The following is a 14,473-nucleotide window of genomic DNA, read 5'->3' as shown; positions in this document are numbered from 1 at the left end:
GAAAATGAAACTCAGGGTAGTATATGGTGACATATGTACTTTGTTAATTAATTTACTCTGAAGTACTTCCTCATTATCCATTGTCAAAAACACCTGAATACAGCCTATCTGGTCTCTCATAATAAATAAGACCATAAGATATAGGAGCAGAATTAGGCCATTTGGCCCACCGAGTCGGCTCTACCATTTCATCATGGCCTATCTGTTTTGGATGCTCCAGCCCAGACAAGAGCCTAGTGAATTTCTTCGGCGCTATCTCTAGTGAAATTACATCATCCTTACTATGACATTTCACGTCATCTGCAATTTTATTAGCCACAACGCCATCATTAGTATATTAACAAACAGTAAGGGCCCCAGCACCAATTCCCATATCATACAACTGGTTACAGTCCCATGAGCACATTATGCTTCCTACTACTCAGCCAGTTTTGAATCCAATTTGCCAACTGGCTCTGGATCCCTTGGGCTCCAATCTTCTGCATCAGTACCCCATGTGGGACCTTACTTAAATTGATGTGGACTGTATCAATTGTACTATCCCAATCAATAGACAGTGCTTCAAAAAAATAAAATTCAATCAAATTAATCAGACATGATTGCCCCATAAGAAAGTACACCAACTCTGATTAATTCCTGCCCTTCCTACTTCTCCTAAATTCTCTCACATTTGTTATTCTCTAATCCAGAATCTACAGAATCTTGGAAAATCGTAACCAGAGCATGCACTATTTCTAAAGCCATCTCTTTTAAAACACTGGGATGTATGCAAATCCTTGGGAACTCTATTTTCAGGCTCATTAACTTCTCTGGTAAATGTTTCTTCACTTCCTCATTTGTACTGAATTTTTCTCATGAAGACGGAAATAAAATTGTTAAAATTCTACTATCGTTTTCTCATTACCCATTATAAATTCACCCACACCTGTTTGTAAGGGATCTATAATAGAACTTAAGTCTTTTCCTTTATACAGAATTTCACTTCTAAATTTTGTTACCAATTTACTCATATTGCCAAATATTAAAATGTTACCATAGTGCCAATCACATGGGTTGTTTCTTTCTCTAGCAACATTTTAAGCCTGTTCACTAAATGTAATACCAGCTTTAATTTCTCCTGCAGTTCACAGAATGCACCTCACTACTTTCCTGCTATGTTTTTTTTGCTTTAAAGCAATATTGTGTTGCCCTTAAGGCATTTGTTTGACTTTGTTGGGTCTACGTTTTAAAAGACTTGTTTGTAACTATTTTCTAGTTAAAGTTAAAGGTTGATAATTACAGTATAACAAAGGTAAATTCATTGTCTATGCCACGGCATGCGATGACGTCACCTCCGGTTTCGCCACGTCTTACGTGTAGCTTCTGGTTCGGAGAAGGTGTGAAGGTGGGTGCCATGCATGCGGCATGATCGTGAAGAGCTCCGTGTCTACCCACAAAGAAACATTATAGAAGCAACGCCGTAAGTTCCTATGAAAGTATTTGAAGTAAAAATATTAAGACAGTTTCTGTTAAGGAAGCAGCGGCTCGGGCAGCGCATGTGCCAGCTTTTCAATTTCAAACGCAGAGTTGGCTCGAGCCTGACGGTGGTTTGATTAGACACCCTCGCCCGCTACTCGGGGCGGCTGCAGAGACTCGCTAAAAGAGAGCACGCATGGTCTCCAGAATGAAACAGACGCTGTATATGTTTGTATTTTTTTTATCAACAGTTTTCACCATACGATGTTAATGTGGAAGAGTGAACAGTAAATGGTTAACCTTACTACGACTCTGTCTTCATTGGCTCCGGTTTAACTTGGTGTTTAGTCAGAGTTTCAACACACTGCACGAGAACACTACAAACATATTTGCTGCAAATTGTGAATGATTTCTTTAAATACTAGCCATTGCTTGTGCCATATCATACCCTTTAATATAGAATACTACAATCATCATTCATAGTTTGCCTTGTTTTAATTAATAACTTTGACTTCAGATTGAAATACACCACTGATGGCTGTAATGTAAAATTCTATCACACTATGGTCAACTTTTCCTAGGGGCTCCTTTACAAGGCGATTATTAGTTACCCTTTCTCATTTCATAGTACTAGATCTAAAATAGCTGTTCCTTAAGTTGGCATTTCAACATACCGATTTAGAAATCCATCTTGTATATATTCTGTGAAGTCATCCTCTAATTCAGGGGTTCTCAACCTTTTTTATGCCATGGACCAATACCATTAAGAGGGTCCGTGGACCTCAGGCTGGGAACCCTTACTCTAATTGGTTAGTAATTTGATTTGATCTGTCCATGTGTACAGTCCGATTACTGTATTTTCCTTCGCCTTCCAATTGCTATTAACATGCAAAAGGGTGAAGGTGAAGCCCTGGTGTAATGCTTGGTAATCTCTGCAGGATGAGATTCCGCACGGAGTCCAGTATCCGAATGAATTAAATGCTTCAAAAATGTCAAACCCAAAAGTCTGAAATTGTGAATTTGACAATGCAGGATGGAAGTATTAGATCTACTCCAAGTCCAATAGCTGAATACCAATCAGTACTGCTGGGGATAGCGAGCAAGATCCAGATCCTCAGGGCTTTGAGGGAAAGAGTACAGAAACCTGGCTTTAAGCTTCAAATTAAAGAAAATGTTGCAAATAGTTCATGAAGTTTTTTTGGGGGGAATTTTCAAATAATTGATAGATTAGGTAGCAAAGTATCTTCAAGCACAAAATGCTGGAGGAACTCAGCAGGTCAGGCAGCATCTATAATGTCAACATTTCAGGCCGAGACGCTTCATCAGGACTGGAAAGGAAGGGGCAAAGAAGCTAAATAAGGTGGTGAGGGGAGGGGAAGGAGCACAAGCTAGAAGGTGATAGGTGAAGCTAAGTGAGGGGGAAGGGAGATGAAGTGAGAAGCTGGGAAGTGATAGGCTGAAAAGGTAAAGGGCTGAAGAAAGAGGAATCTGATAGGAGAATGGACCATGGGAGAAAAGGAAGATGTAGGACACCAGAGGGGAATGATAAGCAAGTGAGGACACAAGAAGGGCAAGAGGAAGCCAGAATGGGGAATAAAAACAGGGAGAGGGAAGAGAAAAATTACCAGAAGTTAGAGAAATCGATGTTCATTGTATCTTCAGTACTATTGGGGGAGAAAAGGTCAAGGAGATATAATATTAAAATTAGGATTGGACCTGTCATAAGTCAGAAAAATTTACACAAACAATAGTCAAACTCAAGAATATTCACTCACTATCAGTGAGAGTAATACCACTTTTACAAGTCAAAGATTATTTAACCAAAACACTTAGATGATGATGGAATATACATCATATTTTCACTGTATGATAGAATAAGTTTGAGGATTTACTTGGCCTATCCTATTCCCATACAACTCGATAATTAAAAACAGATAAAGACTCTCAAGATAATTTTAACTTACCATATTGTGAGTCATGAACAATTTTGTTTTGCCACAGTGCACTTTTGTGTGACACAACCCATTCACAGCTGGGTTCCGGAACGATGATACACTTTGACCAGCTAATACATTAGTGAGAATGTCCTGCACAGTGGACTGCAGTGTCTCACTGCTGCCACCTGTTGATAGTGCACCTGCAAAGACAAACGATATCCATTTCCCATGATGGTAGCATCTCCATTAAGACAGGCAAATGTGACAGCAGAGATCGTGCAAAGTCGAGTGAATTAGCAAGATGAAGACAGCAAAAAGATAATGAAGGAACTGGTGAAGAGTCAAACTGAAAGGAGCTGGAAAGAGACAGAAAACAGAGCAAATATTAAAATGACCTCTTAAAAGTATAGCACCCATTGCAAAACATAGTGTTAGCACCAAAGCTAACATTTAACAAGTCTATAATAAAATTTTGCAAAACAGGTTATATTATCAGTAAAATATTAATGCAACAGCTTCCTTTGTTGTAAAACTAAAAACTGATTTGACAAACCTTTTTGTTTTTTTGTGAAAAAGCATCCATTAATGCTTGGTGTATTTTGTAAATTGGCTTGGCTGTATTTTCCCAGAAGTCCATAACGTTCCAGAAAATGCTGGTATGGGAATCTGGATAGAAAATAATATTAGTAAACGTATCCAACAAAAACATTGATCATACACCTGTCACTTTTGATTCCAAGCCAAAATAAATACACACTTTCCCACGCATAAAATTAAATCAGAATTTCCAATGTATTTGGCAGCGTATATACATTTTCAAGCATGCAAATTGTATAATTACATTATCCATTAGGAGTAAATGTTTCAGTTATTATAGTTTATGATCTATTACAGTTTAGTCATAAGCAAAAGACTGAAATAAAATAAATGTCCTGTATTTCACTCAATAATTTACTTTGGCCAAATAAAAAGTGCAGATTGATAATGGACTAACGTACCTAATGGGGAACCCAGCCGCACTTATGCTAACTGTTTCAACTAAACCACAGGCTTCTAGCTGGGTAAAAATCTGAAACAATAAACAAATTTATATTTTTCATCTCAAAATAAGCATAATAAATATTTGACAACTTTTTTTCTGGCTGCAATATGAATCAAGTCAGAAACTGTTCTTTACTATAGGAAATTGTAGATATGTAGTACTTTAAACCATTGACTAAAATAAAATTACCACTGCAAATCCTTAGAACTATTGAATTATAAACAAAAACTCTCCAACTACCACCAGTAAAAATATAAATCTAAGAAAATTAAAATTATAATTCTCTTCACATGAATAGAAAATGAAGTTTGAATATCTAGCCTCTAAATGGAAGATGTGGCAAATACCAAACAGCTTTTACAACAAAATGATCCAACAAGACTTGCCTCTTCAGTAATGCATAACATTTTTCTTATTCTATTACTGTACCTCCTCTGATCTGAAAAGAAAAGGCTTGCAATCCATATTAGGCTTGATGCATCTGATGTAGTGAGGTGTAGTGCTGTTCAAAATATGCATGAGACTTTCAAGTGAACCCTGCAGGAGAAATTGACAAAAACATTTGAGGCTCAAACCACATGGGTTTCAACTTCTACAATGGGCACAGCAATGCAGCTGCTAATGCAAACCAACCTTAAATTTGGAGACCACAGTAAATGCTTTATTCTGAACTTTAGTGTCATTGTGTTCTTTCTCTTCAATGGGAAATAGCTCCATCATCAAGGCATCCTGGGATGTCTGCAACAACTGCACCAGCTCTGATGGTACAGGATCCTAAAGCAAGACAAACATTAAAGTGTTACATGTCAATGTTTTTTTACCCCCAAGTGTCATTTTAGGCTCCTGGAGGAGGTGGGTGGATGACATCATTAACAAAATGCAGAGAGGTTGCTGGAACACTCAGCACTTAAGGGACAGCAGACTGCGAGCTACCAGCAGGAGAGCGAACTGGGTGGAGTTAGTTGAAGAGCTCGCTACAGCAGTGGGCAAGTCTAACACTTCTCCATGTCTAGAAGATTGTGATAATTAGCGGCACACAGTGCATATCGGATACGTGACTGTCACTTTGTAGGATCCATATTTGGATTTCTGGAGTATCCTGTGGCGACCACTTTTTGTTAATTTGTACATGGGTTTGAGTGTGTTACGTGGCGACCACTTGTGTTAAGGAATATTCCATGACTGTCACCTTGTGATATCCCTACGGGAATTTTGGAACTTCGTCGTCACTTTGTTACCCCTGCATGGACTCTAGTATTTCACTGACGACTACTTGACTTCTGGAATCTTCTGTGATTGTCACCTTGTGTCATCTTAAGGTGGATTTATGAGCTCTCCCTCACAGACACCTGTACCTGTTCCCATGGATTTCTGGAATCTTTTGGATTGCTATCCTAGGACTCTATTTGAGTAAGACTTGGGAAGAACTGTTCCCAGACCTCCGCAGTTTGTGAGCTAAAAAGCATAGCACTGTTAATTTTTGTTCAGGGGAGTAATTTGTTTAATTGTTTGTATTTGGGTAGATACTGAAAATATAGCTGTTTAACATTAAAAACGGAGTTTGTGGTCTATTGTTGCTGGCACATAACATAAAGTGGGGGCTCGTCCAGGATCAAATCATATTGGAGCTTATTGGCTATTTGATAATTGACAATTGATTTGATTGATTACATCCCTTTGATTAACGTGTGTGGCTTCAATGCCAAGAAATAGTGGTGGCAGCAGAGTTTAGTTAAGAAACTGCTGAGAAGTATTTTTTTGGATTGTGCATGTGTAAAAGCACAAAAAGTGGCACTACGGATGTGACATGTAACAGACAGGTTTCTACATGATAGTTACAACAAGCTCTTAACAAAACATCTACTTGCACCAGAACACTGCAAAACTGGAAAAAAAAATTATATTCTGTATTTTTTCCACCCGATTTTCTGAGTTTTTTTTTGTGCAGGGAGGGGGATTTGGGAGTTGATATGCCTGATCCATTTTGTTTGATTTTCTTTTGTGCAAGAGGGAGGTCGATGTACTTGATCCATTTTGTTTGTTTTTTTTTGTGTGAGAGGAGGGATTTGAGGGTCAATGTGTCTGATCCATTTTGCTTGGCTTTTGTGCGGGAGGAGGGATTTGGGGGTGATGTACCTGTTCTGTTTCTGTGGATTTCTTTTGTGGGGGGGTGGGATTTCGGGGTTGATATCATGCTACTTTTCTTTTCTTTCATGGCTACCTGGAGAATTGAAGAATTGTAGAGTTGTATACTTGGATAATAAAATGAACCCTTGAACACTGGATTAGTACTAAGCAGCATTTGTGGAGGCAAAAGATGGCAATCAACTTTTTGAGTTGAGACCCTACATCAGGGCTGAGGGAGAGGAAGAAAGATAGCTAATATATAGCAGTATGAGGAAGGGGAAGACAGATAGGTGGAACCTAAATGGGAGAGAATGATGGGCCAAGAATCAAGCACAAAATAGACTAATATAATCACAGAACAATAATGAGTCTCTTCCCGAGGATTCAGTAAATGCACTTGATTTTTGAGTTTTCTTACCTTGTTCTTTTCCAGCATTCCCCCAATCTGGTAGTTGACCTTTCCAGCATAATGAGCAACAATGAAGTTTGGAACCTTGCTGAACACATTCCAGCTCAAACAATGATTATTTGCCAAAGCTGTCTGTAAGCGGGTTTTGAATTGGTTTTCATCTGAATTTCGATTAAGACGGCTCTCCTACGGAAAGAGTAATTGCAAGTAAGATCAAAATGCAGAAGATCAGAGGAGATCTATAACCATAACTTTTTGGACAAATATCACACAATACCTAGAGGAGGTGAAAATATATTAAAAAAAAGAAATCAAATGAAAAACTATTTCATTTCTCAAACAAAAAGGCATAACTTCTCACCTTGGCTTTGTGTGTAGTTCCAGTGAAAGTGAAACTACATATTTAATGTAAAATTATGAAGTTTGATTTTAGTAGCGACCCTAAGATTTACTGGAGGTTACACCTCCATACAAGTTTCAAAAGACAAAATGGGTGTATTTCTGCAAATCTTACATTATTAGTTATAGCATAAAATTTGCTAAGTGCTATACAATAGCACTAGTTCCACTTCACAATGTGTAGAAGGTAGTGTTACCGCTTCACAGCTCCAGCACCCTAGGGTCAATGCTAACCTCAGACACTGTCTATGTGAAGTCTGCAAGTTTCCCCTGTGACCAACTGGCTTTCTCCTGGATGCTCTGGTTTGCTCCCACATCCTAAACGACACCCTTGTTGGTAGGTTCATTGGCTACTTCAAATTACCCATCAGTGCAGGTAGCAAGAAAATCAGCAGGGAGTTGAAAAACATGAGAGAAAATAAGCTGCAGGAAAAAAAGTGGGGAGATGAGATTTTTCTGAGAGTCAACACAAACTTGATGGGCTAAATGGCTTCTTTCTGTGTGGTGAGTAAATATAAGAAAAATATTTTGTACTTGTATAACCATTAATTAATAATGATTACAAAAAGTTACACACAAGCAATCAATATTGTTACTTTTAAGCTTACATCACCATGACACGAATGACAAACAGAACAGTAGGGCAGCACGGTAGTGTAGTGGTTAGCACTTTACAATACCAGCGACCCCAGTTCAATTCCTGCTGTGCCTGTAAGGAGTTTGTATGTTCTCCCCGTGACCACGTGGGCTTCTTCCAGGTGCTCCGGTTTCCTCCCTTGTTCCAAAGATGTACCGGTTGGAAAGTTAACTGGTCATTGCAATTCGTCCCATGATTAGGCTAGAAATAAATGGGGGGGGGGGGGGTTGCTGGGCGGAGCAGCTTGAAGGACCAGAAGGGCCTATTACACGCTGAAGGTCAATAAATAAATAAAATTCTGATTTGGATTAGCAGGAAAACAATGAATCACCCAAGAGATACAAAACGCAAGAGTACCATTACCTATTACTTCTAAAATTGTTCAACGCAGATGGAAATTTTACAAGATACGCCAATTACTTATTGTTTCAAACTTTAATCTTGCCCAGTAAGAGCCAATGATTAATTCAGGTTTCCATGATAGTCAGGTATTTAAGATGCTGTAACAATGAGCACTTAGTGGAATGGTTTATTCAGTGGAGGTGAAGGGAATTTAAGAAAGACTTCAAATTATTTTAAGGCAACTTTTGTATCTGTAGAATAAAACAGAAAGATATTGGGAAAATATGAAAATTAAAAAAGAACCAAAAGAATTTGTATGTCAGAAATCAGGAAGGCCTTTCCATGTTGGAAGAGTAAGGTTGGTATCTAAAAAAAAAATTTTCAAACTTGAAGACCATCTTTATTCCTGGAAAAGTAAGTCTAACTATTTTTAGCCATAAGCAAGAACATAAAATGTGTTTCCACGTATAACAGTTGAAGCAATTCACATGGACACACTCTAGGAAAAGCTAGGCTGGCTTTTAGGTGAAGCAAGCATCCTCCAACTATACGTGCTGCACAAATGCTATACAGCCATACAGGCCATTCAGCCCACCACATCCACTCTGACCAACGGGCACCCATCTAGTATTGATCTCATTTTCCAGAAGTTAGGCAATTCAGTAGTTTGTCTGGACATCTCTGCTTCCATCACACCTTCCAGCAGTGCACTCCAGACACTCATTACATTCCAGGCAGATCCCCTCAAAACCTCTACCACCAAACCCTAAATCTAGGTCCAAAATAGGTAGACAAATTGTGCTGAATAGCTGATTTTTCTGCAGTATTCATGATTTAAATGCATAGTGATAATAAAAATAGTTTAGACTTCAAAATAAACAAGTCAATTAAGCAAAGATAATTACATTCCAGGGAAGATAACGCTAGTTCTGCCACATTTCCAACAGTCCATTGTGGGAGCTATTAGTCCTCTAGAAATGCTGAAAACTAAACTAGAGTGACATCATTTCATCCAGCCAATAATGTCCAAATGCAGTAACAAAAAGAATTAAAAGAAACAAGAAGCAAACAACTTTTACTGAACTTCCACATTTAAAGCCTTCACAAGTACCCAGAAAAAAAATCTCAGTGGATTATTCTAAAATATGGATATTGTTGTAGAGAAAGCATGACTGCCAATCTTGAGCATACAAAAAGTCTTAAAATTAAAATATATATATGTTTTATTGTCATCTGAGATTGAATAGAATGTGGAAGCAGTTCCAAAATGGAGTAATTGAGGTGAATAGATAGATTTAAGAAGAACTAGTTAAGTTCAAGAGTTGAAGAAGATGCAAATTAGGTTGATGAAATACAGTAGATTGGGAGGAACCTCATGGTTAACATGAACACAGGTGTTCAATTAAATTAAAGCACCTATATAATTTTCTATACATAAACGTTAGCCAGAACAACTCGCAAATCCTACTTCTCTAATAATATCACCAGGCTTCATACATTCACCTTATTAAAAAAAGAAACAGACCTCAAATTTAACATTTAATCCCAAAGATACACCCTTGACTATGGCACATTCACTCACTATATTAATGCGTTGGCTTACATTACATGTACAAGTTGCATACATGAATATGATTGACTGGTTCTGATAAAACCGCTATCAGTAAGCTAACTGGACACTTCTCAAGACATCAAAGAAAAATGGCAAATCCGGAAGCAACGACTGGACAATATTAAATTTTAATTTTGAACGAAAGAACAGTGAAGCAATTAATGGTTGAGGCACGAGAAATTAGATATTAGCTACTGGGGAGAAAGGTTAATAAATCAGCAATGCTTTGAATTCAACTTAACTGTGATGTGCTCAGGAAGGCTTCCATGATGTATTGAAAGTAGATGATTCACTAAATTTGCCCCAAAAGAAATCCTCTTGCTACAATGCCCCCTTCCAAAATAAAAATCTTTACCTTAAACCACAAATTTCCTGCGGGGAAAATCAATTAGCTCAAACTACTGCTAACCCTTAATTTGTGGTTAAGGTTCAACATATGCTTACAAACAAAAGACAAGTTGAAGAAATGACCAACCTCGTTTAAAAGGGAGAATATGCTGGTGGGACTCCCCTCAATCAGATCCAAACACCTCTGGTTATCTTGGTAATTGATAAAGGACCACTCTAAGCCCTCCGAGGTATATTCCTCCTGAAGAATAGAACAGCAAAAATTGAAATGAAGGAAGTGAGACAGTTAATGTGGAGAATGAATCCTGAGCACCTTATTCTGTTTGTGTAAATTGTTTAATTTACCACTTACTGGCAGTCTCTCGCTACTTTCCTGTGACTCATGTAGAATTAATGAAGCTACATTTACCTGCAGTTGATTTAATTGCACAAATAATACCCAAATTAAATAGATCTAAGATTACTGGATTTCGACAGTCTTTCTAAAATTCTGTTGAAATTGTAATCCCAACATGGTGGCCTAACATCCATTGGCTTTTATAGGTTTCAATATCTCTGGGTTTTAAAGACATTTTCAAGAAGAAATGAAGTACAAAATCACTGCAGGTTATTCTCTGCCTTAACAACTAGAGAGATACAAGTTCAACACATCCTTTAAGACTTCCAGCAAGTTATGCTAATTCGTAGATTTTTAATTTCTAGAAAACCAAAATATCAGACCAAGTGCATGCAAGGTAACTACACTATGCTTTGATAACATTACTCCAGAATAAAGCCTCGAATTACCTGCTGTGCCTTAAGATAGTGTGCAACAAAGTGCTGCTGGAGTTTCTCGTTTGCATAGTTAATGCAAAGTTGCTCCAGGTTATTTTGTGGAAATGATTCAAATCCATATACATCTAGAAGACCTACATTAACAAGTTGAGGAACATAGATTATTTAGACCAATGAAAAAAAAACTTGCAACAACTCAGGGCTCAATTTCAAAATGAAAAACACAATTTAATTGGTCACTATCTCACATTAATTTTCCAGGTTTTGCAATTACTTGTTTCTGTATAATACACTACATGTATATTACATGTACATATTACGGGACTGCGCAGGCGTGTGACGTCGGGCAGTGCAGCGCGGCAGATTTAAAAGGGCAGACATCCTGCTTCGGGTTTGATTCGAAGAAGGAGTCTGAGAGTCTGAGTGGGAGTGCCGAGAAAGACATTTTTGAAATTTTCGTTATTTTTTTTCTCCAACGGCGTTCTGAGAGGCGGGACTGCGCAGGCATGTGACGTCGGGCTGTGCAGTGCGGCAGACTTAAAAGGAACAGAGCCTCATAGAGCGGGCAGCGTAGTTTGCAGGCTGCGGAGTGAGCCGGGAGCAGAGTGAAGACTTAAGGGCTTCGGCTCAACGGGCTTAGGCGGAAACAGGCGAGGAAGGTTTGGCATTCATTTTCTGTTGTTATTTGAGGAGAGGGGCAGTATGAGTGTGAGGGCAGTTTGCTGTTCTCGGTGTCGGATGTGGGAGGCCCTGGAGTCTCCAAGCCTCCCGGACGTCTACATCTCCGCCAAGTGCATCGAGATGCAGCTCCTAAGGGACCGCGTTACGGAACTGGAGCTGCAGCTCGATGACCTTCGTCTGGTCAGGGAGAGTGAGGAGGTGATAGAGAGGAGTTGCAGGCAGGTGGTCACGCCGGGGCCACGGGAGGCAGACAAGTGGGTCACGGTTAGGAGGGGGAAGGGGAAAAGTCAGGTAATAGGGAGTACCCCGGTGGCTGTGCCCCTTAACAACAGGTACTCCTGTTTGAGTACTGTTGGGGGGGACAGCTTACCCGGGGGAAGCGACAGTGGCCGTGCCTCCGGCACAGAGTCTGGCCCTGTAGCTCAGAAGGGTAGGGCAAGGAAGAGGAGGGCAGTTGTGATAGGGGACTCGATAGTAAGGGGGTCAGATAGGCGATTCTGTGGACGCAGTCCAGAGACCCGGATGGTAGTTTGCCTCCCTGGTGCCAGGGTCCGGGATATTTCTGATCGTGTCCAAGATATCCTGAAGTGGGAGGGTGAGGAGCCAGAGGTCGTGGTACATATAGGTACCAATGACATAGGAAGGAAAAGGGATGAGGTCTTGAAAGGAGAATACAGGGAGCTAGGAAGGGAGTTGAGAAAAAGGACCGCAAAGGTAGTAATCTCGGGATTACTGCCTGTGCCACGCGACAGTGAGAGTAGGAATGCGATGAGGTGGAGGATAAATGCGAGGCTGAGGGATTGGAGCAGGGGGCAGGGATTCAAGTTTTTGGATCATTGGGACCTCTTTTGGCGCAGGCGTGACCTGTACAAAAAGGACGGGTTGCACTTGAATCCTAGGGGGACCAATATCCTGGCAGGGAGATTAGCGGGGGCTACTGAGGTGACTTTAAACTAGAATGGTTGGGGAGTGGAAATCAAATTAAAGAGGCTAGGCGTGAGGAGGTTAGTTCACAACAGGGGGATGGGAACCAGTGCAGAGAGACAGAGGGGTGTAAAGTGAGGGTAGAAGCAAAAAGTACTATGGAGAAAAGTAAAAGTGGCAGGCCGACAAATCCAGGGCAAGCATTAAAAAGGGCCACTTTTCAGCATAATTGTATAAGGGCTAAGAGAGTTGTAAAAGAGCGCCTGAAGGCTTTGTGTGTCAATGCAAGGAGCATTCGTAATAAGGTGGATGAATTGAAAGTGCAGATTGTTATTAATGATTATGATATAGTTGGGATCACAGAGACATGGCTCCAGGGTGACCAGGGATGGGAGCTCAATGTTCAGGGATATTCAATATTCAGGAGGGATAGACATGAAAGAAGGGGAGGTGGGGTGGCGTTGCTGGTTAAAGAAGAGATTAACGCAATAGAAAGGAAGGACATAAGCCGGGAAGATGTGGAATCGATATGGGTAGAGCTGTGTAACACTAAGGGGCAGAAGACGCTGGTGGGAGTTGTGTACAGGCCACCTAACAGTAGTAGTGAGGTCGGAGATGGTATTAAACAGGAAATTAGAAATGTGTGCAATAAAGGAACAGCAGTTATAATGGGTGACTTCAATCTACATGTAGATTGGGTGAACCAAATTGGTAAAGGTGCTGAGGAAGAGGATTTCTTGGAATGTATGCGGGATGGTTTTTTGAACCAACATGTCAGGGAACCAACTAGAGAGCAGGCTATTCTGGACTGGGTTTTGAGCAATGAGGAAGGGTTAATTAGCAATCTTGTCGTGAGAGGCCCCTTGGGTAAGAGTGACCATAATATGGTGGAATTCTTCATTAAGATGGAGAGTGACATAGTTAATTCAGAAACAAAGGTTCTGAACTTAAAGAGGGGTAACTTTGAAGGTATGAGACGTGAATTAGCTAAGATAGACTGGCAAATGACACTTAAAGGATTGACGGTGGATATGCAATGGCAAGCATTTAAAGATTGCATGGATGAACTACAACAATTGTTCATCCCAGTTTGGCAAAAGAATAAATCAAGGAAGGTAGTGCACCCGTGGCTGACAAGAGAAATTAGGGATAGTATCAATTCCAAAGAAGAAGCATACAAATTAGCCAGAGAAAGTGGCTCACCTGAGGACTGGGAGAAATTCAGAGTTCAGCAGAGGAGGAAAAAGGGCTTAATTAGGAAGGAGAAAAAAGATTATGAGAGAAAACTGGCAGGGAACATAAAAACGGACTGTAAAAGCTTTTATAGATATGTAACAAGGAAAAGACTGGTAAAGACAAATGTAGGTCCCCTGCAGACAGAAACAGGTGAATTGATTATGGGGAGCAAGGACATGGCAGACCAATTGAATAATTACTTTGGTTCTGTCTTCACTAAGGAGGACATGAATAATCTTCCAGAAATAGTAGGGGACAGAGGGTCCAGTGAGATGGAGGAACCGAGCGAAATACATGTTAGTAGGGAAGTGGTGTTAGGTAAATTGAAGGGATTGAAGGCAGATAAATCCCCAGGGCCAGATGGTCTGCATCCCAGAGTGCTTAAGGAAGTAGCCCAAGAAATAGTGGATGCATTAGTGATAATTTTTCAAAACTTGTTAGATTCTGGACTAGTTCCTGAGGATTGGAGGGTGGCTAATGTAACTCCACTTTTTAAAAAAGGAGGGAGAGAGAAACCGGGGAATTATAGACCGGTTAGCCTAACGTCGGT

General features: G+C 39.9%; 1 protein-coding gene across 10 annotated transcripts in view; it reads right to left on the bottom strand.

The window, feature by feature from the left end:
• The window catches only part of LOC140187612 (unconventional myosin-XIX), a 66,251-nt gene that overhangs the window by 27,129 nt on the left and 24,649 nt on the right, over nucleotides 1–14,473 (bottom strand). For 4 of the 10 annotated variants that reach the window (XM_072243109.1, XM_072243110.1, XM_072243111.1 and 1 more), the window contains 8 exons: nucleotides 11,095–11,216; nucleotides 10,436–10,549; nucleotides 6,980–7,156; nucleotides 5,068–5,208; nucleotides 4,864–4,971; nucleotides 4,391–4,461; nucleotides 3,946–4,058; nucleotides 3,420–3,592 (listed from right to left, as the gene is read on the bottom strand). In XM_072243109.1, coding sequence (XP_072099210.1) covers nucleotides 3,420–3,592; nucleotides 3,946–4,058; nucleotides 4,391–4,461; nucleotides 4,864–4,971; nucleotides 5,068–5,208; nucleotides 6,980–7,156; nucleotides 10,436–10,549; nucleotides 11,095–11,216 — 1,019 coding nt within the window. The other 6 variants (XR_011883123.1, XM_072243114.1, XM_072243115.1 and 3 more) reach the window with 6 other exon arrangements.

This window comes from Mobula birostris, chromosome 25 (assembly GCF_030028105.1).
Source record: "Mobula birostris isolate sMobBir1 chromosome 25, sMobBir1.hap1, whole genome shotgun sequence".
Taxonomy (NCBI): domain Eukaryota; kingdom Metazoa; phylum Chordata; class Chondrichthyes; order Myliobatiformes; family Myliobatidae; genus Mobula; species Mobula birostris.
The sequence above is the reverse complement of the archived record's forward strand: the minus strand, read 5'-3'. Positions and strand labels throughout refer to the sequence as shown.